This window comes from Oncorhynchus tshawytscha, linkage group LG04, assembly GCF_018296145.1.
Source record: "Oncorhynchus tshawytscha isolate Ot180627B linkage group LG04, Otsh_v2.0, whole genome shotgun sequence".
Lineage (NCBI taxonomy): Eukaryota > Metazoa > Chordata > Actinopteri > Salmoniformes > Salmonidae > Oncorhynchus > Oncorhynchus tshawytscha.
Window position 1 is genome coordinate 61,282,608 of NC_056432.1, and position 20,225 is coordinate 61,302,832.

A 20,225-nucleotide genomic window follows, 5' to 3' on the forward strand; every position below is an offset into this window, starting at 1 on the left:
GACCTCGGAAGGGGAACCTTCTCCCCAGTCTAACAGCACAACAACCCTAAGCACACAGCCACGACAACACAGGAGGGGCTTGGGACAAGTCTCTGAATGTCCTTGAGTGGCGCAGCCAGAGGCCGGACTTGAACCCGATCGAACATCTCTGGAGACCTGAAAATAGCTGTACAGCGACGCTCCCCAGCCAACCTAGCAGGGCTTGAGAGGATTTGCAGAGAAGAAATGGGAGAAACTCCCCAAATACAGGTGTGCCAAGCTTGTAGCATCATACCCAAGAATTGATGCTGTAGTCGCTGGCGAAGCTGCTTCAACAAAGTACTGAGTAAAGGGTCAGAATACTTATGTAAATGGGGTTTTTCAAAAATTTCAGAAAACGTATTTTTGCTTTGAAATGGGGTATTGTGTGTAGATGGGAGAGGGTGGACTATTTAGTCCATTTTAGAATAAGGCTGTAATGAAACAAGATGTGGAAAAAGGGGGTCTGAATAATTTCAGAATGCGCTGTATCAATGAATTTCTGTAACAATGTTCCAGCACCCTCTAGTGGTAATCTGCTGCACCCAGAGAAGACCAATTTAACAGTGAAACTATTTGTATGGATTTTCTGCACCAAATATCCCTGATATGTTTTGAAGTCATCAAACCACCATCTACTGAAGTGGTATCGCCATACGAGCCATCCAAACCCAACTCAGTGTTCCAGATTGTGTGATTTACATTTGCTAATGGAAGAGCAAAGCATTGCTTTTAGGACTTAGGTAGCCATTCCCCTCTGTCCTTCTGGTTAGAGCTAGAGAACAGCCAAATGTATCACCATTCCCCTCGGTCCTTCTGGTTAGAGCTAGAGAACAGCCAAATGTATCACCATTCCCCTATGTCCTTCTGGTTAGAGCTAGAGAACAGCAAATGTATCACCATTCCCCTATGTCCTTCTGGTTAGAGCTAGAGAACAGCCAAATGTATCACCATTCCCCTCGAGAACAGCCAAATGGTCCTTCTGGTTAGAGCTAGAGAACAGCCAAATGTATCACCATTCCCCTCTGTCCTTCTGGTTAGAGCTAGAGAACAGCCAAATGTATCACCATTCCCCTCGGTCCTTCTGGTTAGAGCTAGAGAACAGCCAAATGTATCACCATTCCCCTCTGTCCTTCTGGTTAGAGCTAGAGAACAGCCAAATGTATCACCATTCCTGGTTTCAGTTTTAAGCAGAGGGTCCTATATAAGTTTTATACAGCTCTGTATCACATCTCAAATAGTACACAGGAGTATTTAATAAAATCCTTTATTCATAAACTTGATGCAAGTTTACAAATTACTGTACATGGTCAAAATTACCCTTGCAATGAAAAACAAAATAAAACCAAAGCATGCTAACAGTGCATAACTCCATAACCCGCTCACTCACAAAAATGAAGCCAGAAAAAAAAAAGGAACCAATAATTAGTTTCAGGTCTCAAACCAAAATCTCCCAACGCACTGGGCTGTTAGTCAGACAACTGGTCTGGATCTGTATAAGAGAGCTGTAATTCACTGCACACCTGACATTAGAACAGAGATGGGGCCTTCCACGGAGTTAAAAGCCCATTTGACGTCTGCTCTGATGGCACAGGGATTTAAACAGTAAGAGTTGGAGTACTGCTCTGGGGTGGACAGAATAGTATAGTAGTCCATTAGTTTTATATCTCATACTTCTAACACACGGGTGGGACGCCCATAACTGTTGGAGACAGCATTTTTGCAATTGGTATCCTTTAGAACTAATCTGGTGAGAGTCTGTCCTACATGAATCTATAAAAAATAATCTGTTCCCAGAGATGGGGTTTACAGAGACAGCATCTACCGACCTCTGCAAGCTAATATAAAATGATCCAACCTGACAAATCAAAACTGTCCAGTCCCCACACACACCCTAGTCCCTAGAGTGAAAGTAATTTCTGAGATATCTACATGCAAAACCAGGAGGTACAGGATCACGATGATGTCCTAGATTAGAAACAACGACCCAAGACAATGAGCTTAAATGGGTGAGGTAAAGCGTTGGTTCACCTTTCTGCATCACAAAACTGATCTGAGGGATTGAATGAGATATGTGGGGCCTATATCAAAAGCAAGCATGTCCCTCCCACCTCATCACTCCACTACACCCTGTTACCAGTCTTACCAGTGACTACTTTAAAAAGATAGACAAGCCAAATGGAGAGCGCGCAAGCCAATGGTTACTGTAATTATAGGAGGGGAAATTAAATTTGGAAGTAAACAATAGTTTAAAAAAAAAATTTAAACTTGCATCTTGCTAAGTCAAGTGTGCAGTAGCTATGTATTCCTGAGTTTGCTTCTCCAGAAAACACAGGGAGGGATTTTCTAGCCGGGGCATGTTCACGATGAGGTCAGCCATGTGGGAAAGCTGTGGCACACTTGATACCAATACCTAACGGCTATGACAACGATCAACGGTTATCCATGTGTAGTAGACATATTTGGGAATAAAGTCAGTCACCATATTGGGTGAATAGTAATAAACCTCTAAATGAGTCTTCAGTGCCACCATTTTTGACATAACGTGATGCATGGTGTTGTACAGGTGGGGTGGCTGACATTACAACAAATACAAGGTAGATGGAGCTTAATTACACATTATTAGTATATTTCACATGGGTGAAAAGCAGAATATTTACTAGGAACAAGCTGGTTCCTATGCTGGTTTTTGCGACAACGTACTAACAACGTGGATAATACCCACACAAAAAAAGCAACCATTAATGTGTGTAATAACATTAAATCAAATGTGTCACACAATATTCTGCATATTACTCAAATAGCTAAGACTTGGCATGCTCCAGGTTTGACAGTGCTGAGGATGGTCATGAGTTAGGGGTTCCCCTGAAAAAGTTCCTTCCATCACTGACAACCAAGATCATAAGTGAATAATCGGATAGAAAATAAGGTACCAGAGAGGGGAGGCAAAGGATGGAAATGAGTGGGCCTGTCTTTTGTTGAAGGCATTACTATACACACACACCTTACAGTCAGACCTGAAAATATATTTTTTAATCAACAAATATTTGATTATTGAGCATGTGGTATGAAGTGAAGTCCACTGCAGCCGAGGCATGGATGGGCGATCTGGGAGTGTGAACAAGCTAGTTAGACCATGGATGGGCGATCTGGGAGTGTGAACAAGCTAGTTAGACCATGGATGGGCGATCTGGAAGTGTGAACAAGCTAGTTAGACCATGGATGGGCGATCTGGGAGTGTGAACAAGCTAGTTAGACCATGGATGGGCGATCTGGGAGTGTGAACAAGCTAGTTAGACCATGGATTCAAATTAGGCAGGGGACTGCACTGAGCCGTTTTCAAATTATTGTGTGTACATACAGCCTCTTAACGATTGTGTGCAGAGCCTTACTGAAAGGTTCATCAAGTTTGGGTCACTGGGGAAATTAGCCAGCATATTTGGAAAGCCCAAAAACCACCACTGTGTCATTGAGTAAAAGGAATGGTGTGTCACTTTTGAACATATGAAACCACAAACAAAAGTATTTCAATTTATACAGGAAAACAAAAAACAATAGTAGTCATTATGCTAACATAAAAACATGGTTTAAAGGTGTTCCTTTTAACTTCTGCAAGAGTATCCATGAAGCAAATGCTTTGTTATCCTACATCTGAAATACACCTTGAGAAATTGATGCCCCCAGTCTCCGCCCGCTCAAACCACAAAACCCACACAAATTTACGTTAAAAACAATTAAATCAATTCTCAGAAATACAACTTTACAAGTTTTACATGGAGTTAAGTTCAACTACATTACAGTGATTAAATCCAACCTGCCTTTGCTAAGCCTGGTCATATTTCCAAAAGCAGCCTGAGAGATTGGGCTGGGTGGAGGCCACCTCTTGTGCTCAACAGGATATCCTCAATTAAAGCCGTCTCAGTCCCACATTGGTCAGGAGTTTTTTTAGCTCTCCTCTCTCCATTCAGGGTCTTTGGCTTTTGTAGACCAGGCGTTGTTTCAGGAAGCTAGCTTTAGGAGGACATGTTATTCCAGAAGGAGGAATCTTGGCAATATACAGATAGATACACAAGCACAGATATGACAGAGGCCATCCATGGGGAGTGAGGTGGTGCTCATTCCCACTACCAGCGTGTCATTGTCCATCCCAGCCTCCACTGTCACAAGGGGAATGTCACCTGTCATTCTCTGTTCCAGTCTGTGGCCGGAGAATCTCAGCCCGTCACGCGACTGACGGAGAGCTTCAGTCACTAGCAAAAGCCATGCCTCAACCTTGACCCGAAATCACAGGCAGTAAGTAAGCTCTTCTTTGCTTGCCCAGAGTAGGATTTAAGGGAGTAGCACAAGATATGGAGCTAATTCAATGCTCAGGGGATTAGGGGTGAGATTGTAACAGAGGAAGAACACAGAGGGAGCGATTGCACAAGTGAGAGAAAGATAAATAGCGAGAGGGTGGATCCCCTATTGCAAAGTGAATAAGGTGGTTGGTCAGCGAGGGGTTTTAACCATTGGTTGGTTGGTTCTCATGGTAACAGAATAGGGATCAAACGCCCAATGAAAACAACTCCAGTTAGAGAGGGAAAAGAAAAGTAAGGGAGGGGGGGTGCTCCTAAGACATGTGGTCCCAGTGGAGGCATGGCAACGGTCCTCTTAACCATCCTCCTTAGGGGGAGTGTACCAGCCTACAAGGATCAGACAAGAGACAGTACACTCAGTTATACTGGACAAAACACAATCAGTTCATCCTAGACAGTAGAATTGATCAAAGAGTTGGATGCATTTTATCTTGACCTAAGAACAAATCACTGTAGCTGCGATATGAAACCCTATTGGAGCTTGCAATACACTACATGACCAAAAGTATGTGGACACCTGCTCGTCGAACATTGCATTCCAAAATCATGGGCATTAATATGGAGTTGGTTCCCCCTTTGATACTATAACAGCCTCCACTCTTCTGGGAAGGTGTTGCACTAGATGTTGGAAAAGCTTCTGGGACTTGCTTCCATTCAGCCACAAGAGCATTAGTGAGGTCAGGCAGAATCATCTAGCATGTCATTGTATGCTGTAGCATTAAGATTTCCCTTCACTGGAACTAACGGGCCGAACCATGAACAACACAGACAGACAATTATACCTCCTTCCCTAAACTTTACAGTTGACACTATGCATTCGGGCGGGTAGCGTTCTCCTGGCATCCGCCAAAACCAGATTCGTCCGTCGGACTGCCAGTTGGAAGTGTGATTCATCACTCCAGAGTCCAATAGCGGCAAGCTTTTCGCCACTCCAGCCGACGCTTGGCGATGCACATAGGGATCTTAGGCTTGTGTGCAGCTGCTCGGTCATGGAAACCCTTTTCATGAAGCTCCCGACAAACAGTTATGGTACTGACGTTGCTTCCAGAGGCAGTTTGGAACTCTGTAGTGAGTGTTGCAACCGAGGATAGACAATGTTAACACACTACGGACTTCAGCACTCGGCAGTCCCATTCTGTGAGCTTGTGTGGCGTGACAACTGAGCCGATGTTGCGCCTAGACGTTTCCACTTCACAAAAACAGCACTTACAGTTGACTGGGGCAGCTCTAGCAGGTAAGACATTTGACAAACTGACGTGTTGAAAGCCACAGAGCAACAGTGCCACGTTGAAAGCCACAGAGCTCTTCAGTAAGGCCATTCTACTGACAAGGTTAGTCTATGGAGCTTGCATGGCTGCGTGCTTGATTTTATACACCTGTCAACAACAGGTGTGGTTGAAATAGCCAAATCTACTCATTTAAAAGGGGTGTCCACATACTTTGTATATATACTGTATTTTCTCAACCACTGACTGCTGTATGGAGGGATGTAATCTCAAGGTCAAATAGGATACAAGATGTGTAACTGGACATGGTAACACTCACCGTTCTTTTCATGGATCTGGACCAGGGATTTGTATGACTGCTGTGCTCTGGCAAGATTGTATTGGTTCTGAAACAAAAACAGTACCTATATCAAACTTGTGGTTATGAATGCCCCAAGCAGTGTAAAGGCTCAGGACTAAGCACCATCACGTACAAGTGAATTAGTTTGATGAAGTCTGACTGCACGGTGGATGCCTTTCCATCAGCTTCCCCCAGAGAATTTTGCTGCTCGATCTGTTATCATGCTACGTTTGCTCGCACCGCGGGTGACCATTAATCGCACCATAATAAATAGCGTGTTGAACCGTGTGGGGATCTGAGGAGCCGGGAGCTGGGTCTATTTTCTCCAGTGTGGGTGTAATAAAATTCAGCTTCAGAGTGGAACTGGCTCTTATAAAAAAAGTCAGAGTTCTATCAACCCAGTAACAGAAAGATTGGTATTCTTATGTTTTTGATGAATAGGTACATTTCTGGCATTTTATTAACCATACCTACCCAATTTTAGTAACCTCAGGACAGATATGATAAACACTTTCATTCGACAAGATTTGAAATCAACATAGCTGAGTATCAGGTCTATGGTGTACAAGGTTAGATCCTAACTTTTAAAGAACAGATACTCATACAGCAGGGCCCAAGATTCCTTGAAACTGCAGCTTGTCTATAAATATCCCTGTCATTTGGTCTGCTCCGAATTCTACTGGGATCCCAGAGCCAGATTAGTGTGACTGTGCTGAGAGAAGAGGGAGAGAAATGACAGCATGAAGTGGACTGATGTGAAGTGTCAGCATTAAGAGATGAGCAGCGCCGCACTGTCCCAGCGGCGCTAAGTAACAACGTCCTGTTTAAATTAAGTGCTGGGGGCTTACAGATACCTCATTTCCATAGAGCAGCATGGACTAGCTGGCCACACACAGCTCACCCCTTTATCCATGTCAGAAAACCATGTCAATACACCCTGTAGTATGCATCATGTTAACAAATTTCAAAGCTCTCTGCCCCCTTAAACAATGCTTACCTTATTGGCTCCAAACTGCACTCTGGCTTTTCCCTTGACTAAAGTGGCGTTGATCTGCATGATTACAGACTCTATGGAATAGGCACTGCTCCAGCCCTGAAATCAAGTGGCAATACCATCATCAATGCACTAGCATTTACCTCCACTGTAAAATAACAGTGGACAGGTTTTGAACTGACATTGTGGCATAAAAACATACCTGTTTTGTGAGAAGCTCCATGCACAGGGCACCCCCTCCAAGAACATAACTTAAAGACAGCAGGTGAAAGAAAAATATTAGAATATGTAGATATAAAAAGGTGATCAAAACACCAAAATAAATCTCCTTTTAGCTAAACTGCCACTTCTGACATTCAGATTTTCACTGGCTGCTGACAATGTCTAGACCAGAAGAGACCGCCCTTCCGTCATGGTTAAGTGAGGGGAGCAACTCAGTCACAGTGGAAACACCGCAGAAAAATCAAAACCATTCCCCTCATACGCAGTGAACTGAACTCACCCTCCAGACAGCACAGGAGAAGCCACCCGTACAAATGGTGGATCAAAGGGGAAATTATCCTGCAGGTAGAAAACAAAATAGCATTAAAATGAGAACAGCCAACACTACCAAACTGGGTTTTCTTCCTAGTATCAGCATTGGTACTTACTTTATATGAGAAGTTTAGCAGAATGTAATCCATTCCCTCCTTTTCCTTTAAAACCTGCAGGTCACTGTGTAGGGGACTGTCTGGATCTACGCTGTTGAGCAAATAGAACGCATCATTATACATCTGCGACATGCTAGAATTATACAGTACTCCCTATGGTAAATAGGCCTAGCCGAAAGAGCAGTGAATGCGATAAGGCATTATCCAGCCTCATCCTGAGATCCAGCTTTCCTGTTAACTTCCTCCAGTCTTAACCACAGTATAACCGCCCTCTTTAGTTACTTACGTTCTCAGCTTGACGTGCCATTCATACAGGCTGTCATTGACCAGCTCCACTGAATAGATACCTGGAAGAGAATGCAGAGTCTGGTAAGTGACATTCGGAATCAAACTGTCATTTTCTTTATTGCAACATATCTGAAGAGCTTTCTAGCACTGCCGCAGTGAAGAACGTACCCATCTTGTAACTCTGGGACCGGTATATCTCCCGGAGCTCCTTCATGAGGCGGTCTGAGGCCTGCACTGAACCAGACACAGCACCCTGCCACACACACAACACACACAGGGTAATACACCGATACCCAAACATACAGCACATTCAACGATTGGGGATAATAATGCACATACACTGACGGCAACGATTAAATCAAATGTTTACAGGCCCAGCTCAAATATGCTAATAGCTCTCTGCATTTAGATAAAAAGTCTACAAACTCCTAGAAATGAAGAGTTATTGATCAGCATGGAGACAAAATGCTTCAGAACTAACTGGCAGTATACAGTTTGCTCCAGTATATGGGGAGAATTTCACAGGTTCCATAGCAAGGCTCTCATCTGCGATAATGATAGATTTGAAGAGCTGAGCAGTAGGGACGGTGGAGGATGAGAGAAGAGTATCTAATTTATAAGTCTCTCAGAGCTGCTCACAGACCTTAGGGGAAACAGCTGTATTCTAAATCAACAATTAAGAGAGCCATGGGTAAATGTTAGATAACATGATTACTATCAGAATGACTAATTACTGTCATTTGGTCTACGCAATCCATGTCGATCATATCCTAGTTTACAAATACAGTCCTAAACAGCATAATATTGGTGTACTGCATTGGTAAGAAATTCTCTGAGAGTAAAACACTGACGGAAAACAAAATGGAAAATACATTCCATTCAGAACCACCTGAAAAACTGGTTAGATGCATGCACATTGGCTATATCATAAAGGGTCACTCTAGACATCCCAGTGAAACAGTGCTGGGTCCAGTAAACTGGTCTAACGACAGATATTTTCCCCATGCATCCCCCAAAAGCGTATAAAATGTCACCTTACCGAATGAGCACTTACGTTCAAGTGGTCCTGCCTCTGGTTCTTGCGGATCTTCTCCAGGATGGCCAGGTTCTCCTTCTCGATGCCGTCATCCTCAGACTTCTTCCCATCCACTGGCTCCTCCTCTTTCATCTCATAGTGGTCCAGGTCTTCAATGTCCTGCTGGCACAACACACAATGACAAGATAAGAGCATTAGAAGACATGTTTAACTTCAAGTTAACACTTAAAATGTGTGTGATTGGTATTGACTATCTAGTCGAGCTTGACATCCAGCATGGCTCAGCTCAAATCAGCATGGTAATGTGCAGCGCGATATGTAATGACATTTATTTGAAAAGGGATAAGGACCTCTCCCATTTCCTCTTCTTCCTCCTCTTCGGACGTGACCTCGTCTGTGACCCCATGCTAGAGACGCAACAGAGAGAAAGAGTTCAGACAGTTCAATCTCATTCCTAACATGGCATACTCAGTGACGCCAATTGCTTTAGCAAGTTAGATGTAGGCCTATAGTCTAACAAAAAACCGGTAGAGATATTGGTAGGAATGTTCCGAAATGTGCAAAACCAGTAAGCGAGTTTCTGCGTAGTCAGAAACAACATTCCTCTACTGTACAGGTAGCTACTATTTAACATTCAACCTTTGCTTCAGTCATTCTAATGACAAGTAGACTATTTTTTACATTTATTTTACCTTTATTTAACTAGGCAAGTCAGTTAAGAACAAATTCTTATTTTCAATTACGGCTAAGAACAGAGGGTTAACTGCATTGTTCAGGGGCAGAACAGTTTTTTTTTTACCTTGTCAGCTCGGGGATTCGATCTTGCAACCTTCGGGTTACTAGTCCAACGCTCTAACCACTAAGCTACCTGCCACAACCGTAGCCTTCGGTTGTCTGTTCATTGGTTACGAGGCAAATTATGCTAGCACCACACACTGTCCCCTCCCACAGGAAGAGTCTATTGATTCCATCCCCGGGACTCTGTACTAATCATTAACGTCTGTGCTGATGGACGGTTTCAGGACTGTATTAGGTTCTTCATGCAGGTTTTTAAACCCTTTCATTAGCTAAGTGTCTTCAATCTCCTTGGTAGCTTCCGACAATAAAATTAAACAAAGGGATTAGGCACATGACTCACTTCAGGTATGTGAAAGGAGATGGTTTTCATGAAAAAGCCTCTTTGGTTATTTTTTACTTCAATGCCATCCAACGGAAAAATATACAGGCCTAGCAGTACTTGAAAACCAGAAAACATTTTGAGTGGACATAAGGCGTCCTTACCTTTCGGTCTTGTCCTACAGGGCCGGCAGGGAGGGGCTGGTCCAGCATCTCTACATCTGGGTGCTGGGGCAGGTTGTACAGCCGACAGAGGTCACAGATGAGCCGCTTTAGCTGCTGCAGGAGCTGGGGGACCGAGGGACAGTACCAGCAGGCACAGTTTGAGTTGGGGAGCACAGGCAGCAGCACTAGATAACACAGCACAGACATGTCAGAGATACATTGCCGTGAAAAAGGATTTGTCCCCTTTCTGATTTTTTACAACGAATGCGAATCAGATCTTCAACCAAAACCGAATATTAGATAAAGGGAACCTGAGTGAACAAATAAAACAAATGAGATACTTACTGAATTTATATAAGAAACAAAGTTATGCAACACCCAATGCCAGTGTTAAAAAGTAACTTCCCCCTTACACTCAATAACTGGTTGTGCCACCTTTAGCTGCAATGACTGCAACCAAACACTTCCTGTAGTCATTGTTGATCAGTCTCTCACGTTGCTGTGGAGGAATTTTCACCCACTCCATCTAAAACTGATTCAACTCAGCAACATGTGGGTTTGAGCATGAACTGCTTGTTTCAGGTCCTGCCATAACATCTCAATCGGGTTCAGATCTGGACTTTGACTAGGCCATTTCAAAGCTTCAAATAGGTTTGTTTTTTCGTCCATTCTGATGTAGACTTGATTGCGTTTTGCTGTATAAACCAGCTGCACTTCAGCTTATGCTCAGACGATACAGACCAAAATTCAATGATTGCAAGTCATCCAGGTCCTGAGGGAGCAAAGTATCCCCAAACCAACACACTACCACCACACTTGATCATTGTTATGAGGTTCTTATTGTGGAATGCAGTGTTTGGTTTTCACCAGAAAACTGGAAATCTACATCAGAATGGCTGAAAAGCAACCCAATTTTACATTTTGGAATGGCCTAGTCAAAGTGCAGACTTAAACCCACAAAGGTCGCTGAGTTAAAGCAGTTCTACATAAAAGCGTGGGGCAAAGTTTGATGCGAGAGACTGATCAAATGCTTCCTGTAGTTGTTGGTTGCAGTCATTGCAGGAGGAACAACCAGGTACTCTGTAAGAGGAAAAATAATTTCTCCACACAGGGCATTGGATGTGGAATAAATGTATTAAATAATTATAAAATGGTTATTATTTGAACACAACTTCCCGTGATCTTATATTAGGTTTTGATTGAAGATCTGATAACCTTCAGTGTAAGAAAATATGCAAAAACAGAAAATCAGAAAGGGGCCAAATACTTATTCACTGCATTGTACCTTCACCACGGCACACCTTCAGAGACCACGTGAAAGGTAAGATTGTGTCAGGGAATGTCAGACACCTTAGCAACAGTAACTTAGTGCAGAAATGTGTACCTCTGCAAGCTTCTCAGTATTGCTATAGAAGAAATGTATTCTACTGGATGTAGGCCTGGTCCATACATAGTGAAAATGTTGTATAATGCATGGTGCAACAGAGAAAATCTAAACACCACATATATCTTTGATAAAAGTAGGCTACAAACAGAGCATGCAGTGTGATTAAGTAGGCTAAGTCGAAGAATGTAGCTACATAAGCCGATCTAGCCTACAGAGAACTCAGTGTTTCCCCTAGGATTTCTTTCAGCAGTGGAAAAGGGGGGGGGGCTTGCTCTTTGCTGGTAGAGTCTGGGGGCATGCCTCCCAGAGATATTTTTCGGGTAGAACGACTGTGAGAAGGGCTTCGAAGGGCGCAGCGGTCTAAGGCACTGCATCTCAGTGCTAGAGACGTCACTACAGACCCAGGTTCGATCCCGGGCTGTATCACAACCGGCCGTGATCGGTAGTCTCATAGTGAGGTGCACAAATGGCCCCGCGTCGTCCGGGTTAGGGGAGGGTTTATGCATCATTGTAAAATAAGAATTAGTTCTGAACTGACTTGCCTACTTAAAAAGGTTAAATAAAATCAATAAAAGTGGTCCCTTGTGATGACTTTTCAAAAATACATTCTACTCCAAAATGAATGAAAATGTTGACACCATTTGATATAGAAGGGATCGCGCCACTGCATTGTAGGGAGAGGAGCAGGCAGTGGCTATGTGCTCATGGCTCTCACTTGCGCCACTGCTCACCCTATTTGCAATAAATATACCTTGTAATGCTGATCTTAAAGAGGCTCTCCAGGACTTTTGAATACACAGAGTAGAGCTCACGAGCAACAAATGGTTCCTGAAAGGTGCGTACCGTGTCACACGTGCATATAAGTGCACTAGGTGTGTGACAAATGGACAATTTTCCTTAACGTTTAAAACCTGCAATTATTTATTTCTTATTGGTTACCAGAAAGTCATAAAATTCCACAATTTACAATGCATAATAACAGCCCTATTACATATGCATGACTCCTAGGGCCAGGCAATGAAGTTATCTACCGCAACCCTTTACAGACTTAGAACACAGCTACGGTAACATAGCAATGGTTGACAATTGGTAACTTCACAGAAAATTTGCAAAATGTGACAGTGAAATTCTGCTCCGGCATAAAATGTTCTGCATTTTTTCCCTAACAACAAACATCGCTGATTGATGTGCTGCTGTGTTTTTTACATGTTTTTTTTATAGTATGGTTGATAGATGCGTTTAATTTCTACTAAAGGTCTAGGTAAGTCACGGTATTTAACAAACTTTAAAGTACTTTTTTAGGAGAGATTGGTCACCACGCAGGCAGCAGCTCAAGATTGTTTAATTGATAGTTCTGGTTGCCTAGTAATGGATGTTAATCCAACTTCAGAAGCCTTATTCCTTTACAGATAAGTAAAATGCCCATTCATATCTCCAGAAAAGGTTTTGTGTCGGCATTTAAAAATCCGTAATTGTAGCCTACCCTAATAGACAGACAAACAAGCTGTAGCTCTTTCAAGGGACCACATTCCATTATGTCTGAAAAGGGTCATCGATTAAGGATAGCCTATCGTAATTTTAAAAACTAAGATTAGGCTACCCCGTGCTCGCAAGAAGAGGGCACGACAAAACCTATTCCCCCCCCAGGAGACTGAAAATATTTGGCATGGGTCATCAGAACCTCAAAAGGTTCTACAGCTGCAACATCGAGAGCATCCTGACTGGTTGCATCACTGCCTGGTATGACAACTGTTCTCTCTGCTACTGCACAGCAAGCGGTACTGGAGCGCCAAGTCTTGTTCCAAGAAGCTTCTACCCATAAGCCATGAGACTCCTGAACACGTAATCAAATGGCTACCCAGACTATTTGCATTGCACCCCTCTTACTCGCTGTTATTATCTATGCATAGTCACTTTAAAAACTCTACCTACATGTACATATTACATCAACTAAACGGTGCCCTCGCACATTGTACCGGTTCCCCCCTGTACATAGTCCCGCTATTGTTATTTTACTGCTGCTCTTCAATTACTTGTTACTTTTATTTCTTATTCTTATCTGTTTTTTTAAAAACTCCATTGTTGGTTAGGGGCTCGTAAGTAAGCATCTCACTGTAAGGTCGACACCTGTTGTATTCGGCGCATGTGGCTAATAAAATTTGATTTGATTTTAAAGACTGGCCCAAAGATACTACCTCCACCACCGTGACACAAAATGTAGGCTAATTGAGCGAAAGACAGTAATTCTTGTCATAAATGATGCATGTATGAACTGCACTTTGACACATCCAGCCCGAAGTGAGAGGTATAAAAAAATACTTAGGCTAGTCATCAGAGCAGGTCTTTAAAGGGATAGGGCTTAATTGCCAAATCTTGCACTTATTCTACTTACCCAGGGTCAGATGAACTCATGTGCAGTTTGAAGGAAATTGAAGGTAGTGTCGCAAACCACTGCTAACTAGCATTTGCACTAACACAGGTCAGCTTCCTTCAAACTGCATGCAGAGATACAAAAAAAAATGGTATCCATGAATTCATCAGACTCTGGGTAAGTAGAAAAAGGGCTTAATTGCCAAGTAAGTCTCCACTGCAAAATAAATATAGGGGAAACCCTGGAGAATGCTTGGCACAAAAATGGTGATCTCAAAAGTCATCTTATTTTGCTAGCAGAGACTGGAATACCTTCTAGGTTTCATAAAAAGGCATTGAGGAGTATACCACCTCAGTCATTGGCTTTATCAATAAGTGCATCGACGATATCGTCCCAACAGTGACCGTACGTACATATCCCAACCAGAAGCCATGGATAACAGGAAACATCCGCATTTAGCTAAAGGCGAGAGCTGCTGCTTTCAAGAAGCGGGACACTAATCCGGACACTTGTAAGAAATCCTGCTATGCCCTCAGACGAACCATCAAACAAGCAAAGCGTTAATACAGGATTAAGAATGAATCCTGCTACACCGGCTCTGACACTCGTAGGATGTGACAGGACTTGAAAACTATTACGGACTACAAATACAACCCAGCCGCGAGCTGCCCAGTGATGCGAGTCTACCAGACGAGCTAAATGCCTTTAATGCTAGCTTTGAGTCAAGCAACACTGAAGCTTGCATGAGAGCACCAGCTGTTCTGGATGACTGTGAGATAACTCTCAGTAGCCGATGTGAGCAAGACCTTCAAACAGGTCAACATTCACAAAGCCGCAGGGCCAGACAGATTACGAGGACGTGTACTCAAAGCATGTGCAGACCAACTGGCACATGTCTTCAATTACATTTTCAAACTCTCCCTGAGAGAGTCTGTAATACCTACATGTTTCAAGCAGACCACCATAGTCCCTGTGCTTAAGAAGGTAACCTGCCTAAATGATTACTGCCCCTTAGCACTCACGTCGATAGCCATGAAATGCTTTGTCAGGCTGGTCATGGCTCACTTCAACAGCATTCTCCCAGATACCATAGGTTAAACTCCAATTCGCATACTACCCCAACAGACCCATAGATGACACAATCTCAATAGCACTCCATACTGCCCTTTCACACCTGAACAAAAGGAAAATCTATGTGAGAATGCTGTTCATTGACTACAGCTCAGCATTCAACACAAAGCTCAACACTAAGCTAAGGACCCTGGGACTGAACACCTCCCTCTGCAACTGGATCCTGGACTTCCTGACGGGCCACCCCCAGGTGGTAAGGGTAGGCAACAACACGTCTACTACACTGATCCTCAACACTGGGGCCCCTCAGGTGTGTGTGCTCAGTCCCCTCCTGTACTCCCTGTTCACCCATGCCTGCGTGGCCAAACACAACTCCAACACCATCATTAAGTTTGCTGACGACAACAGTGGTATGCCTGATCACCAACAACAATGAAACAGCCTATAGGGTGGAGGTCAGAGACCTGGCAGTGTGGTGCCAGGACAACAACCTTTCCCTCAATGTGAGCAAGACAAAGAAGCTGATTGTGGACTACAGGAAAAGGAAAGCCGAACAGGCCCCCATTAACAACGACGGGGCTGTAGTGACTCGGGTCGAGAGTCAAGTTCCTTGGGGTCCACATCACCAACAAACAATCATGGTCAAGAAAACCCATCCCTCCGGTTCCACAGAGAGGCACTCTAGACACTCATTCCAAACATGACAGAGGGCTGTCCTATGATGTTTGAGTGGCATGAGGGTGACTTCAAAACCTCAGCTGCCTAACAGCTGAAACTAAGACAAGACGAAACAGACAGAGAACCTGTCCTACAGCAAAGTACCTCCCTGAATTGGTCTGACATTCATCTCCCTTTAACCTCCAAGACAGGTTGGAACAGCAGTATAAAATTACCCAGCTGTCACTCAACTTTCCTATCAGAACTGCTTTACCCAACAACACCAATACAGGTATGGTTAATTAGTCATTAGAAGAGATGTGATAGGCCGAAAAACAACATGTTTCTCCTGCTCCGTATAACACTTAGTTGAAGTTTATTTGATTACTATTCATGTATTATAATACGGTTATTTTAGTTTGGATACGAGCATATGCTAAACGACAAAATTGTAAACAAATACTTCAAATATATTGTCATAATCAGGTTTCATCATCTGAACACTGGGAAGTCTCCTTCCAAAGCATTCACATACTATATCAAAGGCTGGGATTGAAATAGTAGTCAAATAATGATTTAGCACCACAATAATCTGCCTTCGTTTGATGGCTTGGCTCAGCAGGCCGGCGTTGTGACATCATGCACAGAGAATGCTCCTGCTGAGCTACAGCCTTGCCCATTAAAAGGGACGGCTAGTTTAGGTAAACTGCTGTTTTTGCATGAGGACGAAAAGGACAGTCGTTCAATCTTCTCTGTGAAGCTTTTGGGATAATGGGAGAATTCAGAGTACAACGCATTTCTCATCCCTGAATTGAAATATGTTTTCCAAACCATATCCCGCGACGGCTCTGCAGAGTCTTAATCTACACAGGAATGCTGTCTTACCCTAGTGCATCTGTAAGCAACAGGGTCGGATCTGCTGGCTCTGCTATAAGTCTAGGCTCAACCAAGTGCTTGTGATGAAATAGCACAGAATAGATAGACGTTACTAAACATGAAATAAGATGCTAAATGTTCAGAAGAATACACTCCACCATCAACTGTTAGTTATACTTGTTGCAGGGCTGAGATATTACCAGGGTGCTGCCCTTTCTGACATCTTCCAGGCGCTCCAACACTTGTGTCAGGCTCGGGTCATCAGAGTCCACAAACCAGATTGGAGGTGTGGAGGGGTACGATTCCTGTGACACATGGGTGTCAATGAGGAGAGAAACAAAACAAAAATAAATCTGCATTATAATGTTGAGAAATGTGATAATTCTTTGGAACAATAACATTGAAATTAAACAGGAGTGTGACATTGGTATGTGTCTGAATCATAAATCTAGGAAATCTCAAGTAATTTTAGAGAGACAAAAGAAATGACTGATTACTACTTAACATTACCGGAAGCTAAATTAATGTGATGGTGGCCATTTTACATTCCTTATAGAATGTTAACTAGCCAAGTAACGTTAAGAGCACTGAATTCAATCAGTATGCTGGTCAAACGAATGTAGCAAAAAAAATACAAACCAACAGCATACAGCTAGCTAAAAGCAGAGCTGGCAGACCACGGTCTTTTGACAAGGCCAGAAGCTGTTTGACAACTGATGCTTTTGAATCATGCTAGCTAGCGATTATTTACTGACGTCATGAGTATAGCTAACTTAGTGTTATCAGTGAGAACTGACGGGCTAAACGTTATTGCGTTGATCATGAAGCATGCTATTACAACAACCACTACGTTAGCTAGCGAACTTGTTAGACAATCAACTAACGTTAGAAAATGCGGAAGTGTAGATAGCTAACGTTAACAATGTTCATCAGTGACGCAGAAAGCGTGCCTAGCCTAGGCCCTAGCATAATGTCATGCCAGTTTCAGGATAACTCTTTGGCTAAAATCAACAGACTTGCCTGTCTCTCATTATTTTAGCTATCTAACGTTAAGTACGTAACCTACAATAGTAATATGCAAATATTTACTCATACTAAGTTACTATATTAGAAACAAGTCAGCTACCGTTAGCTAGCTTGCTAACATGCAAATATTGGGACTCCTACTAACGTTAGAAGTATAAACAAAAGTCACAAACAAAAACATTGCATAGCCAAATGATAGCTGGCTAACGTTCGACCGGCCAGAATTTGCTGAGTGTTTCTTTAACCACCTGTTCGTCCGCCTGTCCCGCGCCGCCAGGCTAAAACACTGCGTGTTCTGAGCTAACCTACTGTAACTAGTTACCGCGTTAGCTAGCTAACGTACTAAGCCAGCCATGTCGCCTCGTTTCCCTACTTACCGTAATGTTGCAATGTATAATCAACAGTTTTTCTCCAGTCACATTAAACTGACAGTTTAGCTCATCCGGCTTCCAGTCAATAATTCTGAATCGTTCGTGGTTTGGATCAAAAATGGACTCTAGAAACTTCAGTTCGGCCTTCAGCCCCGAAACCGACATCTTCCACGCATCTCCGGCTGGGCCGCTGGGGAGGAGTGAAGTCGGGACTAAAACTGCAGCCACACAGTCGAGTCCCAAATCAAGCCTTTTAAAACAACGTAATGTGAATGTCAAACCGACTTCAAGACAGGTTAGCAAGCTAGCTAACAAGCCACCAATGGAAACAAGCAATAACAACGCATTGATTACTCGTCCGTTGTCTTTCAGTCTAGCTAGTATTGTTGTTGATGTTAGCCTTCTGATAGTACAATTTTAAGACCATACAACGTGGCCTGGTTGAGTATTTACAGTTCTTTCAATTAGTTGCTTATTTGTTTCGCTGGTCAACAAACTGATCATGATGATGCCCGCAAAATTGTAACCCAACGCAAGCACAGTGTGTCGTTGATCCCCGGCGCTCAACTGTGATTTCGTCTGGGGTTTAAAGATGGCGTTTTCCCGAGCCTGCAGAATCCCAACATCCAGTGCGTGCTCAGTTGAGGGGCGGAGGTTAGAACACCAACATATAGAAATAAATAAATCACCTAGACAACTTTGAAATATTTTGTCACAGCAGTCTTTCTGTGTGGTGACAGTAAATAGTCCGTACCTGGAGCATATTGTCACTAGAATTTTAAACGTGTAGCTGGCCAAAGGTAGTCCTTATCCAGGTGGAAGTTTAGGCCAATAAAATATATTTATAATGTAATTGATGACAAGGCAAACCCATGGAAAACTAATTGGATTGGCTTGCTGATGAGAGAGCTGTTTGACTTTTTAGGGGGTCTTTAATTCACCTTTAGACCACATTTGTTTTTGAAGACTGACTTGTTGAGAAAACACTGTTTGTCCTACATACAGCTGATTGTCCTACGTTATTGTAGCTATGCGCTTGCACCAGAAGTACTACTCTTTTTAGTTAAATGTTTATTCCTCTAGCCTTTAGCAAAGGATAAACTGAACTCAAAGAGTAGCTTCTCAACTAGCTTTATGATGTCAAATCAAATCAAATTTTATTGGTAGCATACACATGGTTAGCAGATGTTAATGCGAGTGTAACGAAATGCTTGTGCTTCTAGTTCCGACCGTGCAGTAATATCTAACAAGTAATCTAACAATTTCACAACTATCTTATACATGCAAGTGTAAATTAATTAAGAAGAATATTTACATAAATATATGGATGAGCGATGGCCGAACGGCATAGGCAAGATGGTATAGAGTACAGTATATACATATCAGATGAGTAATGTAGGGTATGTGAACATGATATAAAGTGCCATTATTTAAAGTGACTAGTGATATATTTATTACATCCAATTTGTAATGGTTAAAGTGGCTAGAGATTTGAGTCAGTATTTTGGCAGCAGCCACTCAATGTTAGTGATGGTTGTTTAACAGTCTGATGGCCTAGAAGCTGTTTTTCAGTCTCTTGGTCCCAGATTTGATGCACCTGTACCGACCTCACCTTCTGGATGATAGCAGGGTGAACAGGCAGTGGCTCAGGTGGTCGATGATCATTTTGGCGGCCTTCCTGTGACTTCGGGTGGTGTAGTTGTCCTGGAGGGCAGGTAGTTTGCCCCTGGTGATGTGTTGTGCAGACCTCACTATCCTCTGGAGAGCCTTACGGTTGTGAGTTGCCGTACCAGGCAGCCCAACAGGATGCTCTCGATTGTGCATCTGTAAAGGTTTGTGAGTGTTTTTGGTGACAAGCCAAATTTCTTCAGCCTCCTAAGGTTGAAGAGGCGCTGCTGCACCTTCTCACCACGCTGTCTGTATGGGTGAAACATTTCAGTTTGTCCACAATGTTTCCTGAAGTCTCCTTTGTTTTGTTGACGTTGAGTGAGAAGTTATTTTCCTGACACCACACTCCGAGGGCCCTCACCTCCCTGTAGGCCGTCTCGTCGTTGTTGGTAATCAAGTCTGCAAACTTGATGATTGAGTTGGAGGCTCAAAGACCTACCCTCACCACCTGGGGCGGCCTGTCAGAAGGTCAGTTGCACAGGGTGGGGTTGAGACCCAGGGTCTCAAGCTTAATGACAAGTACTATGGTGTTAAATGCTGAGATGTTATCCATTATTACATATTCCTCTTGTCCAGATGAGTTAGGGCAGTATCGTCTGTGAACCTATAG

The 20,225-nt window shown here is 43.1% G+C and overlaps 1 protein-coding gene across 2 annotated transcripts; it reads right to left on the reverse strand.

Moving 5' to 3' along the window:
• Positions 1 to 1,269: 1,269 nt before the first annotated feature.
• LOC112235737 (ubiquitin-conjugating enzyme E2 Q2-like) lies at positions 1,270 to 18,580 on the reverse strand. 2 transcript variants are annotated; one of them, XM_024404255.2, is made up of 13 exons: positions 17,954 to 18,580; positions 16,751 to 16,855; positions 10,189 to 10,311; positions 9,258 to 9,314; positions 8,926 to 9,066; positions 8,040 to 8,124; positions 7,870 to 7,930; positions 7,584 to 7,674; positions 7,436 to 7,494; positions 7,136 to 7,184; positions 6,937 to 7,032; positions 5,919 to 5,985; positions 1,270 to 4,700 (listed from the first exon to the last, which is right to left on the reverse strand). In XM_024404255.2, the coding sequence occupies exons 1-13, from the start codon at positions 18,110 to 18,112 to the stop codon at positions 4,669 to 4,671; spliced, it is 1,125 nt and encodes a 374-aa protein (XP_024260023.1). In that variant the 5' UTR covers positions 18,113 to 18,580; the 3' UTR covers positions 1,270 to 4,668. The 2 variants fall into 2 exon arrangements, with proteins under 2 accessions (XP_024260023.1, XP_024260022.1); XM_024404254.2 differs by having other exon boundaries at positions 8,911 to 9,066; positions 17,954 to 18,579.
• Between the last annotated feature and the right edge of the window lie 1,645 nt (positions 18,581 to 20,225).